The following is a 24,152-nucleotide window of genomic DNA, read 5'->3' on the forward strand; positions in this document are numbered from 1 at the left end:
CCGTAGGATCCTACGCAGTGCCGTAGGGGACCGCACCGCCACTTCCCAGCAAATTAGGGACACTGTTGCTCCTGGGGTATCGGCGAGGACCATTCGCAACCGTCTCCATGAAGCTGGGCTACGGTCCCGCACACCGTTAGGCCGTCTTCCGCTCACGCCCCAACATCGTGCAGCCCGCCTCCAGTGGTGTCGCGACAGGCGTGAATGGAGGGACGAATGGAGACGTGTCGTCTTCAGCGACGAGAGTCGCTTCTGCCTTGGTGCCAATGATGGTCGTATGCGTGTTTGGCGCCGTGCAGGGGAGCGCCACAATCAGGACTGCATACGACCGAGGCACACAGGGCCAACACCCGGCATCATGGTGTGGGGAGCGATCTCCTACACTGGCCGTACACCACTGGTGATCGTCGAGGGGACACTGAATAGTGCACGGTACATCCAAACCGTCATCGAACCCATCGTTCTACCATTCCTAGACCGGCAAGGGAACTTGCACGTCCGCATGTATCCCGTGCCACCCAACGTGCTCTAGAAGGTGTAAGTCAACTACCCTGGCCAGCAAGGTCTCCGGATCTGTCCCCCATTGAGTATGTTTGGGACTGGATGAAGCGTCGTCTCACGCGGTCTGCACGTCCAGCACGAACGCTGGTCCAACTGAGGCGCCAGGTGGAAATGGCATGGCAAGCCGTTCCACAGGACTACATCCAGCATCTCTACGATCGTCTCCATGGGAGAATAGCAGCCTGTATTGCTGCGAAAGGTGGATATACACTGTACTAGTGCCGACATTGTGCATGCTCTGTTGCCTGTGTCTATGTGCCTGTGGTTCTGTCAGTGTGATCATGTGATGTATCTGACCCCAGGAATGTGTCAATAAAGTTTCCCCTTCCTGGGACAATGAATTCACGGTGTTCTTATTTCAATTTCCAGGAGTGTATATGCCCAGTCCAAATTCTTTTTTTCCTTTTTATTACATCTAGTAACTGTCTCTTCTCTCCCACTCTTCTCAGTACTTCTTCATTTTTTACTCTGTCCATCCAACTTATTCTTTCCATCCTCCACCATGTCCGCATCTCAAAAGTGCCCTGTATCAAATTGTTCACCTCAATTTATGCTTCACCACGGTTTTGCATTGTAGATAAGTTATCTCTTACGTGCTGTATATCACTAGATACTATACAGGGTGGAGGAAACCACCTCGTAATATGGGCGAAGCAGGGAAGGGGATGTCAAAATATGCAAAATTTTCTGATGTCACAGAAATGCACTGTTATGGAGCTACTTCCATAAAATGACAGCCAATTTGCGATGAGTACTCAGAGGTGTGTGCATTTGAATCAAGTTGCTTAGGCAATACCTGTTGTGCTTAAGAGCATACTTGAAGATAATGGTTTCAGCTGAACAGTCAGGAGTAGGCAATTTTTAAATTCTCTGCACAGTTGGGTACATTAGACACAAATTTCTGCGGTGTTTACCAGTTGGAGCTATAAACACTGTAATGCCATTAATTTATCTCTATACAGATTGTTTCGATAAGAGTACGCAAAAATTTAACAGGATGTAGAGGATGCTCCATTGAACAATTTGAGGCTGGGGACCAAGGGTTGGAGCAGCCAGCTTAAAGAGATAATAGGAATAAAATCACTTTACTGTGTACATTTTTATTTCTGTTAGTTACAGTTAACTGCTAATAACATCATTGACACAATGAATGTACCGTTTGTGCTGTATCTTTCAAAATGTGCTGAAACTGATGGCCATCAACCTCAATGCAAGCATGACATTGGCAAACAAGATTCTGATTTACCCTGACAAATATCCCTTGTGTGCTTCATATCACATGGACCTCCCATACCGGCAATTAATTCCATCTCCATATCCACTGGTTTATCATACACAAGTGACTTAAGATGTTCCCACAGGAAATAATCAAGGGGATTCAGGTCAGATGACCTTGCTTGCCATGGAATAGGATCTCCCCTTCCAATCTAGCGACTAGGAACTACAGCATTGAGATGGTTGCGGACATCCACATTGAAGTGAGGCAGTGCACAGTCATGTTGTATCAACATCCTCTCGCAATGAGACGAGGGTGCATTCTCCAACTCAGATACAGCTCTCTGCACAAACTTCAAGTACAGGTGGCCATTTAGATGGCCAGGTAGAAGATATGGCTCAATGAGATTGTTGCCTACAAGGCCGGGCCAGATATTCACAGCAAAACATACTTGATGTTGTGACAAAGTGAGAGGGTTTTCCTTATCCACCACAGGGATATTCCTGCTATTAGAAATACCATCACTATCAAATGAAGCCTTGTTGTTGGGTCCACTGCAACATGTTCCAGCACCACCTCTTCAAAATCGAGAGCGCGAGTGGACCACATATTGCCAGGTCCATTGTTTCTTCTTTCCGATGAACCAGCCTCCCGCATTCATCAATAGAGAGAAATAAAAACTTGTCGTGACAGATGATGCCTGTTAGGAAATCATTACCTGTGCACTCTTTCAACAGTGAGAGCAGCCTTTCAGCAGTGAGAGTGTTGCGATGTGCTTCTCCATACACAAAGTGCATGTCATTGGGTTCTGTGAAACTGCGTCAGCACTGCTCCATCACATTGTACTCTACGTCTTTGAATAGCACTGAGTAATAACTGGGTCTGTCATTGATTTGTAGCATGCTCTGTCATGGATGTAAATACGATACAACAGACCACTTTATGGACAAGTAAAGTAAACGAAACGTGCAGTAATCAAATCATCCTTCTTTCTTGTGGGAAATAAAGAATGTACATGTAAATAAGCAGCACATGATGTGTTAACTTGTACGCATATTTGTTGCAAATAAGCTGGAAAACAGTAATGCTTGACAAAACAGTAGACAAATTTACTTCCGTATCTCCTTAAGCTGGCTTTTCCAACGCCAGATTCCCCACCTCAGATTCCAGTGGCTCATTCTCTATGTCCTCTTACATTTTTATATGCTCTTGCGGAAATACACTGTATATAAAGGGCAATGTCCTGGACTGACTGACTGACTGTCAACTCACTATCGCCAAGCCTGAAACTCTATGGGTAGAAACTTGAAATATGGAGAAGGTCTGGATTTTATACTGCAGACATAGCTAAAGAAGGGATTTTTTGAAATTCGAACCCTAAGGGGGTGAAATAGGGGATGAAGTGTTTTTTAACATCACTATTAAGGCGATTTTGAAGCTAGACCTACAGAAATTGGTGTTTGGTTTCTTGGTCAGAAATAAAGAAATACACATTTCAGCATTTTTGGAAGGTTAAACCCATGGGGATGAAATAGTGGAGAAACCTTTTTTCCTTTTTGAAATATATCATTATTAAAGAACTATTAAAGTATTTTTAAAGCTACATCTATAAACATTGGTTTTTACTGCTTGGTTACAAATTTAAAAAAAATGTGTTTGTGTTTTTGGGAACTGAAACCTGAAGGGGGTGAAATAGGGGATGAAATTTTTATGAAAATATTTTATTGTGAAAGGATTATAAAATCCAAATCTACGAACATTTAAATTTGGCTTCTCAGGTTGAAATTTAAAAAAAAGTGTTTCACTGTTTTTTGGAAAATTAACCCTTGTGGGGGTGAAGCTGGAGCTGAAAGTTTTTATGGAAATATTTCATTGTGATTGCATTTTTGAAGCTAAATCAGTGAACATTTGTATTTGGCTTCTCTGTTAGAAATAAAATGTACGCTTACTGTATTTGGAAAGGGGTGAAATAGGGTGTGAAACGTCTTATGAAAATATTTCATTGTGAAAGCGTTTTCAAAGCTAAATCTTTGAAAATTGGTGTTGGCTTCTCGGTTAGAGATGGAAAAAACTATATGTTTCACTGTTTCTGGAAATTGAACCCCTAAGGGAGTACACTAGAGGGTGAAAATTTATAAGAAAATATTTTGTTACATTAAAAAAAAAATGTTAAAGGTAAATTTATGAAAATTATTTTACTTCTCAGTTAGATATAAAGAAATATTTGTTACGAGAAGAAAGTTGCTATGGAAATATCTCCCCAAGAATGCAGAAGGCATGATTAACAAAAAGTTTGTACTCTAGCTACCAGAACGGGTTTTTGCTCAGAAGTACATTCTGGAAAAGACCATGCTTATTATGGCCTTAAATAGTGAGGTGTGGCAATTTGTGAACAACATAAATACTTGATTAAATAAAAACAAAACCTCTTCAGGGTATACAATCTGCATGCCCGTAGCAGCAGATGCCAAGATAGTTATGATAGGAAGTTGTACTGCAGAAACAATGCTCTAAGAAGATTGCTGACATTTGATACTGTAAGGTACAATGTAGTTGACAGTGAATTATTGTAATTTTCAGTGATGTACAAAGAGCATTAAAACAAGTGAAGATCAGTAAGTGTGAACTGAGACGATGATGGAAAAAGAAAACAAAAATTAAATTTTAAGCACATACTTTCTCAAATCACATTTTTATAGCAAATGCTTGAAATTCCTACATCCAACATTTCTACGTCTTTGAGAGAAATTACTGGCACACCCTCTTGAAAATTCTGCACTGTAACATGCACCCAAACATGTTTGCTTACTGGACAAACTTTTGCACGCTTGTTATTTTATGGCCATGGTTCCACAATGTTGCATTTCTAACCTGTGTTTATCGGTAAAATTTTCTCTTTCAAAGTCCTCTACTCTGTTGTAATCATTCTGTAAAGTTTTACATCTACATCTATACTCTGAAAACCACTGAGAGGTGCACGGCAGGGGATGTCCCATTTTACCAGTTATTAAGGTTTATTCCTATTCCATTCATGTATGGAGTGTGGGAAGAATGATTAACTGAATGCCTCTGTGCATGCAGTAAATTACTCTAATCTTTTCCTCATGATCCCTGTACGAGTGATACGTAAGGGGTCATAGTATATTCCTAGAGTAATCATTTAAGCCAGTTCTTGAAACTTTGTTAATAGACTTTCTTGGGATAGTTTACATCTGTTGTCAACAGTCTTCCATTTCAGTTCCTTAGATATCTCTGTGACTCTTTCCCAGGGATTAAAAAAACCTTTGACCACAGTGCTGCCTTTCTCTGTATATGTTCAATATCCCTTGTTAGTCACATGTGGTACAGGTCCCACTCACTTCGGCAATATTGTAGGATGGTTCGTACAAGTGATGTGTAAGCAATCTCTTGTTTAGACTGATTGCACTTCCCCAATATTCTACCAATAAACTGAAGTCTACAACCTGCTTTACCCATGACTGAGCATATGTGATCATTCTATTTCATATCCATACACAGGTATTGGTATGAGCTGGCTGATTCCAACAGTGACTCATTGTTATTATAGGATATTATGTTTTTTTGTTTTGTGTAGTGGCACAGTTTTACTTCTCTGAACATTTAGTGCAAGTTGCCAATATGTGCATCATGTTGAAATCATCTGACTGAATATTTATGCAGCTTCTTTCAGATAGTAATGCATCATCTGCGGAAAGCCTGATTATACTATTAATATTGTCTGCAAGGTCATTAATATTCAGCATGAACAGCAAGGGTTCCAACACACTTCGCTGGGGCACACCTGAAGTTACTTCTACATCTCACAATGACTCTCCATCCAAGATAATATGCTGTGTCCTCCCTATGAAAAAGGCCTCAGTCCTGTCACAAATTTCACTTGATACCCTATATGATTATACTTTTGACAATAAGTGTAGGTGTGATACTGAGTCAGATACTATTCAGAAATCAAGAAACACTTAAACTACCGGGTTGCCGTAATCCAAAGCTTTCAGTATGTCAAGTGCAAGTTGGATTCCACATGATCTTTGTTTTTGAAAACGATGCTGGTTGGCAAAGAGGAGGTCATTCTGTTAAAGATACCTCATTGTGCTTGAGCTCAGAAAATACTCTTACGATTCTACAACAAATTGATGTGAAGTGTACTGGATGGTAGTTTTGTGGACAGGGATTCAATTGGGGTGTGGAGTTTCATTCATTTTTAATGATTTCAGCTGTTTCTCAACACTACTGAAACTAATGCATATTTCATTTATTTTTTCAGTGGTACAAGGATTAAATTGGGGCAGTTGTCCTGGGTTTTCCTTTGTAAAGGAACACTTGAAAAAGGAGTTAGCATTTCAAGCTTTTGCTTTACTACCCTCAATTTCATTTCCTGTCTCATTTGCTAGGGATTGGACCCTAACTTTGGTGCCACTAACAGCCTTTACATACAACCAGAATTTCTTTGGATTTTGTGAAATGTCATTTGACAGTATTCTGCTGCAGTAGTCATTGAAGGTACCAAGCATTTCTCTCTTGATAGCCAAATGTGCTTCATTCAGCATCTCTCTCTATAGCCCTACACTTTGTTCTACACCTATTATACAGTAATCTCTGTTTCTGTAGAGGTTTCCTTACAGTGACTGTATACCGTGGAGATTCCTTTCCATTATGAGCTGTTCTACTGGTACATATCTGTCCAGTGCGTGGTCAGCTGTTCTTTTAAACTTGCGCCAAGAGTTCCTCTATGTGCTCCTGACCTGTGCTGAAAGTTTCAAACCCCCTCATTGAGCTATGACATTACTGATTTTTTATTTAGTTTACTGAACATACATATCTGTCTGCTTGTTTTAGTTGACCTCTGTACTTTGGTAGTCATTGTTGCCCCAACTGCATCATGATCACTGTTACCAGTGTTGATGTGGACATCCTCAAATTTGTTACCATTAGATCCAATATATTTCCATCATGAGTTGGGTTCCTATCTGTCTGTTCTAGTTTTCAGAGAAGGCATTTAGTAAAGCTTCGCAAGATGTCTTGACATGCCCACCACTAACAAAATTATGATTTTCCCAATTAATTGTTGGATGATTAAAGCCTCCACTGATGATTACAGTATGATTGGAGAACTTAGGTACAGGTGAACTGAAGTTTTCTCTGTCACTTAGTTGCGAACACTTTGGCAGTTTACCATTATGATTGTAATACTCTGATCTGTGGAAGGCGTTTCTTTCAATCTTACACCGATTCTCCTGGATTTTGTACAGCTATTGTTACGTGGATTGGGTGGAGGGTCGCTTAATCTAAAACACCGTTGTGTGCACCCAGCACTCGATCTGCTCCCTGAGTAGCAGCATCTGATGGGTAGTGCACACCTGACCTATTTAGGGGGACCCTACAGTTCTCAACCCTGTGACAAGAGTCCAGGAAGTTGCAGCCTAGCTTTTCACAGAATTTTAGAAATCTCTGGTTCAGTTCTTCTACTCAACTCGGAACCAAAGGGCCACGATCAGTTCTGGGGACAATGCTACAAATTTTGAGCTTGTTGAAACTCCACGCGCAAGGCTGATCTTCTCAAACTTCTCTACCAGTCACTGGAATGACCCAAGAAAACTTTGGAGCCCAGATCCTTCTCTGTCAGTGGTTGCCAGAATAGCATCTTCAGCATGTTGAATGAGGGTGGGTGTACACACTGAGTGCATGCACCTGGTGTCCTTTACTGTCCTTGTGCCATTTTCTTAAGGGTTACCATCATTCGCCGTATGTTTGAACTGCCAACGATTAATAAACCACTAACTTTTTGCATTTGCCGCCTCCTGGCAGCGGATAAAACAGGTTTCCCCAAAACAGGGAAGTGAGTCCCACTGGTTCAGTTTCAGTGAAAGACATCACCTCAGATTTGTTGGTTAGGGGTCGGTACAACACATTGAGTTCTCTCTGGTCCCTCTGCACCCTTCAAAAGACGCCTAGATCTACCAGTGACTCTCCACTCACAGTCTGTTGGATGAGTAATGACGGATCCTGTACTTTCTGCAGAGGAGACAGGATCCACAGGTGACTATAGTACTTGAGATATCTGTGGTACAGGTATCACAGGTACACGATTCTCGGGAGCTTTTCAAACATACCGATTCATAGCAGCTGTCAATTGTCTGACAGTAGCCAGGGCAATTTCCAGCTGCTTATGAACATTAACCAACTCATTCCGTGTTTGAGAACAGTGTTCTTTATGATAATACGTTGCTAACCAGTAGCATCTAGCCCAATGCTCATTGAACATTCTTGCTCAAGAGCCAGTACTGGCACGGTAGGGTGGCACCTCATGCCACATATGTACCACTCTTTATTGGTAACTGTGATAAATTAATGCTTTATGAGCCCCCAATAGACTAGCTATAGTAAGGGCGTGCTAAGTTGGCCACTGACCCCCAAAAGCTGAGTGTTAAGTCAGCACCATTCACAACACTTTGTGAAAGTTGTGTTACTGTAATTGCTTGATGGTGTGTTGTGTTGTTTGTGTGAGCCGATGGCTGATTAATAACAGTAAGTCTGCTTGCATTTAAATGCATTATGAAATGTAACACAGAATTACATGTTCACTAAATGTTTTGAATGTCATTTTTCGTCTACTAATTGTGTTTTATTATATAACTATCTTTGTTTACAATCCCTTGGTATAGATAAGTACCACTCTTGAAGATGACCATCTCGGCAAAGTGCATTTATGAATCTACGAGGGTGATTTGAAAAGTTCTCAGAACGGAATAGGAAAAAAGTACTTACATCACTGAAACTTTTTTATTTTTCAATGTAGTCTCCTTGTAGATTAATGCTCTTGGTGTCCAATGATGTTCCAGTGCCTTGATCCTACTGCCTTGAAAATGAGTTTCCTTCTGGCCTGCAAAATAATTGTCAACTCTGGCTATCAATTCTTCGTTTGAAGAGAATCTTCATCCACCAAGAAAAAACTTCAGTTTTGGGAAGAGACGAAGTCTGACAGAGCCATATCAGGTGAATACGGCAGGTGTGGCAATAATTCGTGCCTTAGTTCGTGTAATTTTGCCGTGCTGGCGCATGTCAAGAGTCACATGCCCATCTTGCAGATATTTTTTTCATTTCTAATTCTTCAGTTAAAATGTGATATACCCTTTTAGATGACATCTGGCAAGTGTGAGCAATTTCGTGCACTTTCAGTTGGTGAGCCTCCATGGCACATTTTGTGCACTTTTACAATGATTTCTGGAATAGTGGCACATCATGGCTGACCACTGCGTGGATCATCATCTAAGCTCTCGTGACCAAATTTAAATTCATTTGTTCACTTGGCAACAGTTGAATATTAAGGAGCAGGGGCCTTCAGTGTATTCCGGAAATTGGTATGAATGTCCTTTGCTTTCGTACCTTTCTTTATGAAGTACTTAATCACTGCTCGAATCTCGATTTTTTTTCTTTCTTTTTTTATTTTTTTTAACAATCTTTGCAAATCACTACTTAGGAACAGCAACAGAGCCAGGTCACTGCCACAGCTCTCTTCCAAGAACACTGACGTGGCACGTGCTTAACAGGCAACAGTCAAGTGAATATCACATGAACAACTCATTGCGCTAGTGCTGACCTTTCATGGGGATTCTGAGAACTTTTCAACCGCCCTTTTATATAAAGTGCGAAATTTTATACCGCAGCAGCTGAATACTATGATTTGCACGCACCCGTGAATTATTGGTACTGGAAGACAAACAATAAAACATCCCTCTCTCCTATCCTCTAAGCTCGCAGTGGCTGCACTGATTACCCTTCTGTCCCTGAGATAAACGGTCAACTTTACTTGGCTCATGGCTAAATTCAACAGCAAATGATCACACCGACATTCAAATGCATCTGAGTACAGTCGATAGTGCATATGAAATATCAGTGCTAGTAACCTGTGTATCCTCCTTTGCAATACTGCAGTAATGCGGGATACAGTTCTCCCATGGAGACAATCATAGTTTGACAAATGTAGTCTTGCATAATTGCTTGCAATGCTATTTTCACCTGGTGCGTCAATTGGACCAGATCTCATCTGTATGTCTTGCATATGTTTCATGCAGTCCCAAACAAGCTCAATGGATACACGGATATGGGGATTGTGATGGACAGGGTAGTTCACGTACACCTTGGAGAGCATGTTGGGTGGCATGGAATAACTGTGGACATGCAATGTCATTTTGTAAAAGTATCTCTCCCTGTTGCTGCATGAATGGTAGCATGATGGGTTGAAGGACATTTTTGATGTACCGTGCACTGTTCAAGGTTCCCTCTGATCACCAGAGGAGAGGGACCATTTGAAGATAACGGCTTCTGATGCTGGGCATTGACTCTTTGTGCTTCTGTCGTATACACTCCAGATGATGGTGCCACACACATGTACAATCATTATGGCACCAAGGCAAGTAATGACTCTCATCACTGAAGACAACTAGTCTCCATTTGTCCTTCCATAAGCACCTATTGTGACACCACTGGAGGTGGGCTACGCTATGTTGGAGAGTGAGTGGAAGATGGCTTGATGGCATGCAGGATCATAGCCCTGCTTCATGGAAATGGTTGAGAATGGTCCCGCCCTGGTACTGTACAAAAAGCACAAGAAGGCGGCATAGCTGTGTGTTAAATTACCAATTCCTGGCTGAATTTACCCACAAAAGTATGATTTATTGCTGGTTATAAATGACTTCTCCAATGAATTTTCTTCGATTTTTAAAGAATGACCCTAATGCCACGATTTTGGGAAAACAAATTTAGTAAATTCAGACTTCTTAGGATTTCTGGTCAGATTGGTTAGTTAAATTTTACTTTTGAATTCGCTGAACATTTTTCACACTGCTCTATGTCCCTAATTTGTAGTCAAGTCATGATGCGGCCTGATGGCAGTTGTGCCAAGTTGTTCTTTTTTTTTTCATTTTCCAGTAATGTATCACTGTGTAGTGTATCACTGCAAGTATTTTTGTTTGTTACTGAGCAGGAAAACTACACTGTTACGAAGTTATCAACATTAGTAGATGCTTATGGATTGAGCTGTTAGTCGCAAATATGGCTGCGAATTGTGGGCCGCTGTCTTGACAACCACTATGGTAGCCAGTGGTATAGTGTGTAGTGAGGTTATTTCAGAGGAGTCTAAATGAAAAGGAATCTGAGTGTTGGAAGCATAAAATGGAGGACAAACATAATAATCAGTTGGCTTTTGTAGACTACCTACCACAGGATCTGTAGTGGCAGAGTACTTACGAGGGAACTTAAATTTATCATGGGTACATTTTGTGACAGTGCTGCTTTAATAGGGGTCTGTCCAGCTGAAAAGCTGAAGAAGGAGGGAGACAAGATCAGAACTGGTCCATGTGATGATATACTTTCTCCTGAAAAACACTTAGATCAGCTACACAACTGACTAGAAGGCAGCATCTTATACCTTTCATGTAACTGACAAGAACTTTTTGAAACAGTTATTGTAGAGAAGATAATTAGTGTTCATAAGGCAGTTATAACATAATTGAGAGTATAGGTGTTACAAGAAATGTTGAGGAAGGTATTAAAATGTTTTGACTTAGCAAGAGTGGCAGGAAATAATTTGCAAAGTATCTGGGCGACACCATTAAATATTCAGTTGTGATAAAGATCTTAAGAACAAACAAGTAAAATTTGAAAGCTATGTGAATGTGCCGTAGCCTGGTATATGCCAAGCAAGATTATCAGGGATGGGAATGACACACTGTGGTTCAATAAGCTATGTTAAAAAATTGCTCCAGTGCAATGAGACCTGTGTCAGGCTTTAGGCAAATCAGTCTGGTTGACAAACAATAGCCAAATGAAAGCAAAGTAATCATAAGGAGAGCAATGTGAAAAATGTTCAGTGAATTCAAAAGTAAAATTTAACTAACTAATCTGACCAGAAATCCTAAGAAGTCTGGTTTACTGAATTTGTTTTCCCGAAATTGTGACATTAGGGTCATTCCATGCAAGTGGACCTGGGGTTCCCACTTCACCATTTCTGAAACTAATTAAATTTTATGGTAAGGTTCCACAATGTCCTGAATGGACATGTACAAAGTTCCTGCTTGATATCTCCTTTGGTTCTATTTATACAGCCTGTAGGAGATATGGGCCCCAAGTTTGTGCCTCCTAAGCCCTAGCCAAAGTTCGAACTTCGGATAACTTTTATGAAAGGTATTCTTAACTTACAAGCCACTGCTTGTGTATCCTTACACAGCTTTTGTGCTGAATAATAATATATTATTGTTTAGATTTTCAAATGCATCTGGAGACAGTTGTACTTCTTTAAAATGGAAGAAAATTCATTGGAGAGGTCATTTATAACCAGCAATAAATCATAATTTTGTGGGCAAATTCAGCCAGGAATTGGTAATTTAACACACAGCTATGCTGTCTTCTTGTGCTTTTTGTACAGTAACCTCTGTCCTCTTCTGTGAAAATGTATGCACCTGCAGATTTGATGAAAACATTTTGAGTGGTTCTGGGGGCCCATATCTCAACTCTGTGTTTTTTCATCTTATATCCTGAAAGAGAATGCTTTAAACTTCAGCATATAGTTAAATTTTAAACGCATGCCTATTTATGGATGACATTACCCCCAAATGGTTTTGTAAATTCATTATTGAATTTTTTTTATATTGTCAGTGTTGAAAACATCGCCAAAACATTTTTACGCCATTGTTGAAGGAATGTGTGTTTTCTTTGAACTTCCAAATCCTCTCTGGCATTCATGTGATTAGATTGCTGTTGGGAAGTTTTAAGTGTGAACTAATTTGTGTATTGTCGGTTTTGCAAAATGAATCCTTCCCCATCAATCTCATACACAAAAAAATTCAAGTAAAGAAATTAGTTGACATGACAAATATACATGGTATAAAACATACATGAGAAATATTCTAATATACAGCATACAGATTGAAAATAATAGTAAGGTAAAACTCATTTCCTAGAATAAGATTTAAATTTTTTTTTATATCAATGTTAATTTCATTATGCTTACATATTGTACAGTAAAAATGATACTGGACATATATAGTGTAGTGTTTTTATATATATTTGCCTTATATATTTTTTTTACTTTGATTTTTTAAATTTTTTTACTCATGTTTTTTTTCTTTTGTATATTTTTTTGCTTATGATTTTCTTTTTACTTTTTTTTAACTCATGGTTTTTTTCTTAAGATTTTCTTCTTTTAGTACAGCTAAAGATACATCAGTATTATCTAAATGTTCTGCAATTATTTATGTACACTTGCCTCTCTACTACAATATTACTACAAGTCACACTCTTGTGAAGAGTACTTTCGCTCCCCACAACAACAATAAATTGCTCGTATATCATGAGGCTTTATCTAAAATTGGTTTTGAAACTTATACCTTTGCATGCATGTCCTCACATGCATGCCTTCACCCACAGGGAAATTAGAAAAAAAATTCGTAAATGCTCACTAGGGAGACTTTTTTTTGTAAAAAAGTAAAAATAAATCTTTCTCTCATTTTTTGTTACAACAGTGTTTTTTCATCAGTTTCAATTAACATGTGACTTCAAATTATTAATTTATAGATGCGAATAGCAAGCATATTCCAGTGGAGGACTTTTGTTTTAGATGATAATAGGTTAGGTCTTTTTGATATTGCAATACTGTATGGTTTTATGAAAAATGGTTCATGAGGTTTTACCTGAAGCTCACACTGATAACCCTTTACCCTATCAGGTATGTTACTGAAAACATCACTGTATTCCCTTAGCAGATTTTCTAATTGTTGTTTTTGCTCCCCAGATAAATTTTGTGTTTCTGAAATTTTCAAATTTACTAAATTCCCAAATTCAACTTCATTAGTATCGAATCTATGATTTTCAATATTCTCCAGTCTATTTTCTTTTAGTAAATTGATACTGTCAAAATTTCCATTACTCTGATCACCAAGTGTGTTCACAAAATTTGTCTGAATGTATTCCCTTTCACTAGTTTCTATCAAGTTTTCTTCCAACCCAATCAAATGCTGTATTTACTTTTACTATCCAATTCATACCCAAAAGAAAATCCTCATTAAATTCCTGAGTTACAAAACATCCATGTGTGAACAACTTGTCTTCAATTAAAAATGTCACTAAAGCCTGGCTTTTTACCAATTTACTGCTCTTCCCAGTAGGACCTTTTATCTTTACCCCAACAACTGGTATTTCAACAAAATCTTTCCCCACTTTCAATTTCTTGCTTAACCTTTCAGATATTCCCGAGATCTCACTTCCTGTATCAATTAAACATTTACCAATCCATGATCCAATTTGAACTTTTATATAAGGACTGCAAAATTGATCACTTTTCTCAGAACCTGTATCCTCATGTAATAAATCACTTTCAATTTCCCCAAACCTATACTTATCAGACTCATATGGTATATCATTACATGTATTATTTGTCACAGTTATAAAATTTGCACAAGATACAAAATTGTCATTAGTACTCTCTATTATCTCAAATAGCCAAGAATTTTCATCCAAATCACGTTGTATACTATTGAAGTACTTATCCTTCAGCTTTTCAAAAATAAAATATCTCATCTTTTTCCACCACTCAGGACATTCAGTTTCACATACATTAATAAGCATCTTTCTAAAGTTCTTGTCAAAAGAAATAGTTTCACTGTTCAGCCATAGATTCATAAGAAATGTGTGTGTGTGTCATTAGTATCCGTAAAAGTTTCACTTAGGCTAGAAGTTATAAATGTGTCATCATTATTTGTGTAGTCAGAGTCTTTACCAACAACATCAAAATTCACACTTTCACATACACCCAGCTTGTGAGCCTTATTCATCCTGGTAACATCCCTGGGAATTTCTGTAATATTCTCACTATTTAATCCATTTTCAACCATGTGTATACCCAACTCCCTATTTAAACTAATGAAACACCTTTCCTCAACATCATCATCAATACCATTACCATCATTATCAACTTTATCATCAACATCATTATCATTATACATATTCAAGTCATACACATTCAAATTATCCCCCAAAATATAATTTCCCCTTTCTAAAGTTACCAGATCCTTTTCACCAATACATTCATTCTCACAGCATGCATTCTCTCTTTCATTCACACACGTCTCTGAACTACTACAAATTACATCATCTGACAAAGTGTTACTCTTTTCTGCCCAAGTGTAAAACTCTGTTAAATTAAATGAATCAAAATTACTTTTATCTACTGTATGTTCTTGTGTACTGAAAATTTTATCTTTATCAATATCATTATTTTCCTCTTGAAATTTCTTCAATAAGTGACAACTAATGACCTCGTGTGATAGCTTAGGTTTGGAACTGTCATGTTTGGGTTTATGATAGTCACATCCATTGGTCCTTTCATCATGCTCACCTTCTGCCTCAACCTTGCGGACCTTCAAGGGGGCGTCTACTCGTTTTTTATTTCCGGTTCCTGTTTGAACTGCTGATTGTGGTTCTGCCAATGTCTCTGATCAACATTTCTGTTGCCATTCCTATGCCAAACATTACCTGGTTGTTGGTAGTTTCTATTGTACTGATCTCTATCAAAATTTCAGTGATTTTGATCCCTAAAGTGTTATCTATTTTGTTGATTATTTCTGCAAAAATCATGTTCGTGTTTTGGATAAAAATTATGGTCCTTCTTTTGAAAATTGTTATATCCCCCTGAATTTTGACTGACACCATGATAATTGTTTTGTTCCCTTATTTGAAATTTATCATTTCCCCAATTTTGACCATTACCTTTCTGAGTAAACCCACTGTGTGTTCTTGTTGTTACCCTATCCAACTTTTCAATATAATTGAGAAACTGCTCTACATTACTATCAGGACAATGAACTAAACTCAACTGCATTGCTGATGGCAATCTTCTCTTTAAGGTATCAATTTTGATAAAGTCATCCAAAGGTTTTGTTAAATGAATAAGTTTTTGAAGTTCACTTTTGCAAAATTGTTTCATGCTCCCATCTGATTCTCTATAGTTTCTCCCATTCAAAAATTCACTTTTGATTATAGTTTGTTTAAGTTCATCCCAAAATTTTTCCAGAAATTTTGATTCAAATTCTGAAAAGGTCATCCCCAAAGTTACAATCTGGTTTGCCCAAGTCAAAGCTTCCCCTTCCAAGAATTTTTTCACAAATTTAATTTTCATATCATCTGGTGGTGAGGTAAAAAACAATCCTTACAATACTGTATAAAATCAACGGGATGTAAGGGTCCATCTACCGAAAAGTGCTTCACTGGAATATTAGATACAAGATTGCATGTGTTGACATTGTAATTTTTGCTTTGAAATTCAATGTCAAAACTTTCAATTTTTTCTCTAAGTTCTTTGACAGATTTTTTGTTTTCTAAATCATTGCACTCAACTTTTTTTTCTAAAGTAACCAAACGATTGTCAGTTTTTTGTTCTACATTTTTTACTAATACTTTTGTATTCTCATCCAAATTTTTAATTTCCCCTTTTATCTCATTAAAATCAATTAAATTTCTTTCTCTATCTGCCAGTAACTCATTTTTTACAGTATTAATTTCACCACTCAATTTAGCATCAATTTCATTTACTTTTGCTTCCACAGATTCAATTTTTTCCTCAACACTGCCAACTCTGTTCGAAAAATCACCCACTTGGGTATTGACTGCTTGGACTTGCAACAAAATGTTATCAATTTTTTCATCCCAGTAAGTCTTATTGTCGTCAACTGATTGTTTGATTTCTTTCGTGAAATTTACAAGAAAACTTTTTAAATCAAACTGATCGGTTCTTTCTGTTTCATTTGACCTGTCCTGATTTTCGAAGTCCATTAAATTACTACTTTCTACTTCAGGCACAATACTCTCGAAAATCTCGTAAGTCATTGTGAAGAACAAAAATTTATACACAACAATACAAAACAAGATAAAAATATTGTTTTAACAAAATACAAGGGTTTCGTGACTTATCTGGAACACTCTTCTACTGTTGCAAAACCACGTTTTCCATCCATGTGATTGTTGACCAAAATTCTTGAAATTACTTCTTCTGTCGAAAATTATATTTTTCGCCGAAACATTTCTTCTCCAAAACTTTTACTTCCCGATGAACACAAATACTGTAACACACATTCTGAAGAAACTGGTATTAACACACAAAAATTTTCTTCCTCGTAGCACTGTTGAAGATCTCGTGAACACAATATCCAGGCTACAGCCCCCAGTTGAAATACTGTATCTCGGCTGAGCTCCCAGTTGAAATATGTTATCCCGGCTGAGACACAAAGTTGAAATATGCTTCCCGGCTGAGACACCAGTTGAAATATGGTATCCCGGACGAGACACAAGTTGAAAATATGCTCACTATTTTTTATTTACTTAAATTTGCCATATTTCGTGACAGTACCTTTTCCGTTAGACGTTTACACGGCGATATTAGTCTTGGCTTCAGTTGTCTAAGTATGATTCCACAATGCATCTTTGTCGGTTGCAGAATTGACGTGGTTCAACGTGTTTCCCTCATTTTGGTGTTTCAAATACCAATTCTTCAAATGTAGTTTCTTCTTATAGTTAATACAAAAAAAACAGTAACATAATTCAAAATTATTTATGACGGCGACCTTCACATTGTTCTACCGTCAACACACTCCAAGAGTTAACTGCCGACTGACAGCTCTAGCGTCAAAGATGTTTTGCACAACACACAAGTTTCCACTTGTAATCAGTCTCTTTGCTATTCTTCGATACATTTACTAATAGTAATCAATATGCTTTCACTCTCAAAAATATAAGTAAATTAACATATAATAATGCAAATTATAATAAAAAATATTCTGACAAAAAATATAAGAAAACATTCACAATTTGGTATTGATAAATACAGTAAAAAAAAAATCATCTCCCAGATCCATTACATACCTACTGAAGACAGCATTTGTGGCAAAACAATATGAACTGGTGGTGTACTGATCCGTCAGCTACTTCCACAAGGATTTCTACTGCTACTGGTGGGAATGGTGATTCCATAGTTCCACCATTTCTCTGTTCATAAAAATTTTGTTTTCCTGGTGAAATAGGTTGTTGCAAGGCAGTGATGCTCAATCTCACAGATGTCAGAGGTCATAAATTACTGTGGAGTATTGACAGTCTCTTCTACTGGTACATTTCTGAACATGGATGTGATTGTGAAGCAAACTATCAGTCCAGGATTATAGTGGAGCGGCACAACTTAGCAGATGAAAGCTGTGAGTTGGCAGGTGCCACAGTGCTGCTTTGTGCCCAGTTACAGTGGGGTCATGGAGCAGTGTGGCAGCCAGCAGGTTCACATCACTGCGTGGATGGCAAATGTGCAAGCCGGCCAATCAGTGGCCTTTCTCAAACGATATTAATGACACTACATGGTCAAAAAATTAGTTTCTCATAGCTTTATTCATTAGCCTGCATGATGAACTGCATATCATTTTGTTAATCATCGTAGTTACATTAAACTACTGCAAGAAAGCCAAATAGTTTGCAATGAAAAATAGAGGTTGGTGTGAATTTGCGTGTGATGCTCATTACGTCATAAGTTGTCGTGTACCAAATGTATTTGAGATATTGAACCTATTCTTTAAACTGTGGATGAAATCTACAACTCACTCCATTCTGGAGAAAATGGATTGCATATAGCACTCCGTTCCACTCACATGCCCACACAGTAACACAAGAATGAAATAATCATAACACTTTTGTATCTCATAAATTGTTTGAGGTACTGAAACAAGATTTTGGGAAATAACACTCAGTAAGGAGAGTAGGTTGCCGTATGGTTACCATGTGTAACTTCCTCACCTAGTGCAGTAAAATGCAAGGTGCTGCAGATGTATTTCAGGATAATGCATTTTTCTAAGGGTCATTGACAGCTGGTGAAATGAAAATTGTTACAGATTCTTGTGCTTTTTGTACAGTAACCTCTGTCCTCTTCTGTGAAAATGTATGCACCTGCAGATTTGATGAAAACATTTTGAGTGGTTCTGGGGGCCCATATCTCAACTCGGTGTTTTTTCATCTAATATCCTGAAAGAGAATGCTTTAAACTTCAGCATATAGTTAAATTTTAAACACATGCCTATTTATGGATGACATTACCCCCAAATGGTTTTGTAAATTCATTATTGAATTTTTTTTATATTGTCAGTGTTGAAAACATTGCCAAAACATTTTTACGCCATTGTTGAAGGAATGTGTGTTTTCTTTGAACTTCCAAATCCTCTCTGGCATTCATGTGATTAGATTGCTGTTAGGAAGTTTCCAATAATGATGTCAAAAACAGATGCACTTTTTCATCACAGGAAGATGAAGCAGCAAAGTACTAAAGTTAGACAAGCATTGGACGGTGGTGTTAATCTTTCTAGCTATACTCCTAGGGACATTGCCACAGAAATCCTGTCCGAGGGTGAGAGTTTCACCATAGCATCTAAGTGTTGTTTTTTTTTTTTTTTTTTTTTTTTTTTTTTTAAACATGATGATATGTTACCAACTGAATCTTCATTAAACTACCTCTGAAGCTGAGGTAGAAAAAGTTCGTCTAGACACTGTGATAATCCTGACTCGCACAAATCTACCAAAGCTATCCTCACAAAAGGAGGCCAAAATGCTAATGTGAAACTGACAGACAACTGTGAACAATATAAGGAAAAGATAAATTGCCACTTACCGTAAAAATGACATGTTAAATTGCAGTCAGTCACAATGAAAAGACACTCCCACATCAGCTTTTGGTGGAAGTCTTTGTCAGAAAAGGAAACACACACACACACACACACACACACACACACACACACACACACACACACACACACACACACACACACCTACCTTCATTCACATAAGCAGGGACACCTCACGCACGCACGACCGACATCTCCGGACCGAAATGCATTCTGGTCCGAGTTGCTGGAGATAGCGGTCATTTATGTGTAAGGTGTGCTAACATAATTGGGCCTGGTGGTCTAGTGGTAGTGTGCGCTGGAAACCAAAAGGTCTCGGGATCGAATCCCAGTTGGACCACTTTTTTTTGTCTGCCGTTAACCTAGCATTCACTTCTCAATAATGTGGAGATTTGCCAGAAAGGACATATGGTTCAAATTCCATGTTAAAATTGCAGGGCCTCTCTCCTCAAATGGTGACTGGGGTAGATTAGGGAAATGCAAGTCACAAAAGGGAGACTTGCAACGTGCCATTGACCCGTATGAAATTATTGTTAGACGACATAATGTGGGATCTACTCTGGGAACCTATTTGCAAGCAACTTAAGGGAGATCCCAAGGTTGAGATGACCAGTGCAACACGGTGACTTCTAATGGAGTACAGAATATGGCATAACCAGAAGACTCATACCACAGATTCTGACAGTATTTGAAAATAAGTTTATGTTCTAAGCCCATAAATTTACAGCTGCATTCATTGGAATAGAACATGTCTTAACAATCACCGCACTGATGGTAAAATTTAAACTCTGTTGCTGGATCAGGAGGCACCGTGTAGAATATTGAACTAAAATCCAAAAATAAGAACACAGTAAGATATTGGTGGCAGAATGATGTTTTAAGAGAAATTCTGTAATATTGGGCTTGAAAAAGAAACCGATTGAACTCACGTTAGGTCTAATGACAAGTCGAGGGAACTCGACACTTTAGACAAATAAGCTGGTAAATGCAGACTATGTGGTGTGGGGGATGAAATTGCACCACATTTAATCTTCCAATGTCAAAAACTGGAGGTTAAAAGACAAAGGAATATTTTTGTCACTAATTCTTGAATAGAATGTGTCTAATAAAGACCTAGTATTGGGTTTCCTACTACTATTAAAGGATACTGGCTGGTTTTAGTATAATGGCAGTGAGTGAGCCGTACAATAAACATAATTTTTGTGCAGACAACATGGGACAGAGACCACTGATGACTGTTTTGTGTCCTTGATTAAATTTAACCAAACAAATCTATCACATACATGTGGAGACCTACCTGCTGATGATAACACTAACTCAAAAACTCTTATCATCTGGTAGGCCTCAATTATTTGCCTGGAACTCTGTCTACTTCATCGCACTTTTGTGATGAAAAGATATGAGGGTTGTTAGAAATTGTAAAGAAGCCTCTCAGCATGATTCTTGTCAACTGGTATTGGCACCAGTCATCTTGGTTGCCAGCTGTAGCACGCCTGTGGACCAACAACATTCGTGAGGTACCCCACCAATTGCAGTAGTATACATAGCATCCAAAGGCACATAACATACAAAGTTGTTTTGGATGCCAGCTGCCACCACATTTGTAACACAGTAGTTCAGTGTGGTTGTAGACTTGCGGCTACCAGCCAGTAAGAATTAAAATAAGTCACTATCAATTAAAGTTGACAATTCCTGCCTCCGTACAAGTCATCGAATCAAAATAATCCAGTGATTTTCCTGACAAACTGACTCTACCAGAGGAATGAAGTTACTCCTATATAAGATGAGCCTGGCACTGACCCAGCAGTAAAAAATTCCTGATGAATGCCACTTGCATGAGTGGCCAGTATGTTAGTTTTATAGACATGACATAATTACCTACCTGGAAATGTTTTATTCAAGGTAACACACAATTTTGTGTTGGAGGTCAAGGATCTGTTTCTCATTCCTCATCTTCATGTTGACAATGTGAACTCACCAGTCGTTATAAATTTTTCTTCTACATAGATAACAGAGTATTCCAAACTGCATAAAATATGCCATTCTTTGACCTCATGCATGTTGTGGGGTCACTAGAAAAGAAATTATTTCAAAACAGCATCACTTTAATGAAATGTTCTTTCATGGCTGTAGTTGCCCTTGTTTATGTAAATAAATACCTTCCCAAATTCTAGGAGGATCATTTTTTCACGCGAGTTAGAATTAATGGAAAATGGTCTCGTGAACATTTTAATATTGCAACCTGTCAGTAAGACATGAGCACAATTGCTATTTTGTAGACCTTAGCATTGCTGCCTTTTTCTATGCTTTATAATAGATGCCTGTTTCTAAATAAATAAAGATTTTTTGTGGCATGAGTTAGGATCTTGTTGTGGTATTTTTTAAGTTTTTATAAGTCTATGAAAATTTTAAGGTTTACAGTTTGAAAAGTGTTCTTCGGAGTTGGATATTGTATTAGTAAAGTGCCTGTGTTTGCCAACAATGTGTTTGATTTAAAGCTGTGACTCTTAAAACGCTAATGTATTAACAAGTTCTCTTATGGCCATTACAGACTTTTATGAAATTTTGTATGAACACATGTTCACTATAAACATTGGTAAAGTTTCATGATCATTAATTCAGTACTCACGGATACATAGTCGTTTGTTTGACCCCATAGTGCAGCCTATCAGCATTGAACCCACAAATTTTCAGCCAGTGAGACATAATGTCTCCAGTAATTTTTTTATAAAGAAACAAAACTAGGTAGTCTTTTACAACTTTTTACACTCCGTTAAGCAAAATAATGACAAATATTCCCTGAGCAATGTGCGTATGGATAATTTGAAGCAAAGTAGGCCACGAAATAATCACTTGAAAAAAATGTGAAATGTAGCTTTTCCATCTCAGGAAGGGGTTGCGGGATAAACCTGAAACTTTGCACACTTGTGGAGCTGAATGCTGTTGAGATGTCATAAAAAAACTCCAGCTCGTATTCCAGTCATCAGACCTTTGATATTGCCTTCCTCACCCCGGAGTACTAAAGAGTTGCAGAAAATAATAAAAAATTTCAGATTTGAGTACCTACGGAATGTGGGCCCATTTTCAGCACTCCTCCATGGTGGTGGTCTTTTTTTTTGGGGGGGGGGGGAGGAGACTTCCATTCTTGCATTGCAAAACCAAGTAGCTTTTTAGGTGGTGTAGAACATGGTCTTTCTAATGAAAACTGTTCATAAGAGTTTCCAGAAGACTATTATTTGTAAAAAATGGGCTAAAAACTGTCATTTGTGACAATTTTTAGAAAACTGTCATTTTTGCCTTCCAGTTTGTAAACTATTGGAAAACAGTAGGAGAATGAAATTTTATATTCTAAGACCTTGTATCAATAAGTTATTATATACAAAGTTTCATGTGTCTCCCACAATTACTTCCAGAGATATAAAAAGCTAAAGTTCTCAGGTTGTTAGAATGCCTGTTTTTTCAGCCGACTTTGCTTCAAATTATCTGTATGCAAATCGCTCATGAAATATTTATTATTTTGCTTAAGAGAGTGCAAAAAGTTGTACAAGATTATGTAATTTTGTTTCAAGAAAATACTACCAGAGATATTATGTCTCAAAATTCATGGGGGCACTGCTGATAGCTGCGTTTTATAGTTAAAAAAAAGACTATATCATAGCTGATATGAAATTGGTGAATGTAAAACTTTTCCAGTGTTCATTGGGAACGGGTGCAAATGTTCATACAAAATTTCATCAAAATCTGTGATGGTTATGTGGGAACTTTCCCGAAATTAGATCACTTGTCATGTAATGGCCCGGTTGGTTGATAATGATAAGTCATTGAATTTGTGTCATCAGGCTTTAGACATAATTCAGTTTGAAGACTGATAAATGTCTCACTCTTTAGAGTATTTGCTATGTTCAGCAGTAGACAGATTAAAACTGTGATATGTATGCTTATAGATTTTTAAAAATCAGTATTAGTGCTAGTATTGAATATCAACATGGTGAAAAATTATTTTCTGTGCTTAAAGTTACTTTCATTTATCTGTATGATGCACGTTTATGCATGTTAGTGTATGTGACATATAAGAACAGCTGCTGAAACAGCTACGTAATTTGGGTCATGATCATTTCTAATTGTGCTTTCTCTCTTTTAGGCACTTAAGGCATCTGCAATTGCAACAATGGACATAAAATCCTTTCTTCATCATTTGTGCAACAAGCGAAAAACTGAACCTCAGTTTGAGGTTAGGTTAACAGGTACATAAACTCTTTTACACTTACGTTGCTTGTTGAAATTTGCAGAAGTACTTTGATTTTATATACTGTAACAAAATAGATCATACGTTGCGTTTTACAGGTAAAGTCTCCTTGCTGCCTAGTAGTTTTATGTAATATCTTTGTTAATTTGACTCTCTTATATTGGTGTAAATCTGAGGAAGGGTTGCTCGCAAGCAAGTTAGGTGAAGGACACAAGTGATTGCTTAATTTGAACGTTAGTGTTATGTCTATACTAGTGACAGAAGACTGAGAATGCATTAAAACAACTACTGCAAATAAAATGAAATGTGGGAAGAATAACGTTCCAAATGCAGAAAAACATGCATATGTTTCATAAATACAGTGGTAATGCGACCTCCGTGTGACCAGATCAGAGGAAACATCGATGCC

The 24,152-nt window shown here is 37.8% G+C and overlaps 1 protein-coding gene across 2 annotated transcripts in view; it reads left to right on the plus strand.

The window, feature by feature from the left end:
- LOC126185629 (dosage compensation regulator) overlaps positions 1-24,152 on the plus strand; it is a 220,825-nt gene that overhangs the window by 8,801 nt on the left and 187,872 nt on the right. For both annotated transcript variants that reach the window (XM_049928144.1, XM_049928143.1), the window contains one exon: positions 23,639-23,741. In XM_049928144.1, coding sequence (XP_049784101.1) covers positions 23,666-23,741 — 76 coding nt within the window. In that variant the 5' untranslated portion in view covers positions 23,639-23,665. The remainder of the gene's footprint in view (positions 1-23,638; positions 23,742-24,152) is intronic.

This window comes from Schistocerca cancellata, chromosome 1 (genome assembly GCF_023864275.1).
Source record: "Schistocerca cancellata isolate TAMUIC-IGC-003103 chromosome 1, iqSchCanc2.1, whole genome shotgun sequence".
Lineage (NCBI taxonomy): Eukaryota > Metazoa > Arthropoda > Insecta > Orthoptera > Acrididae > Schistocerca > Schistocerca cancellata.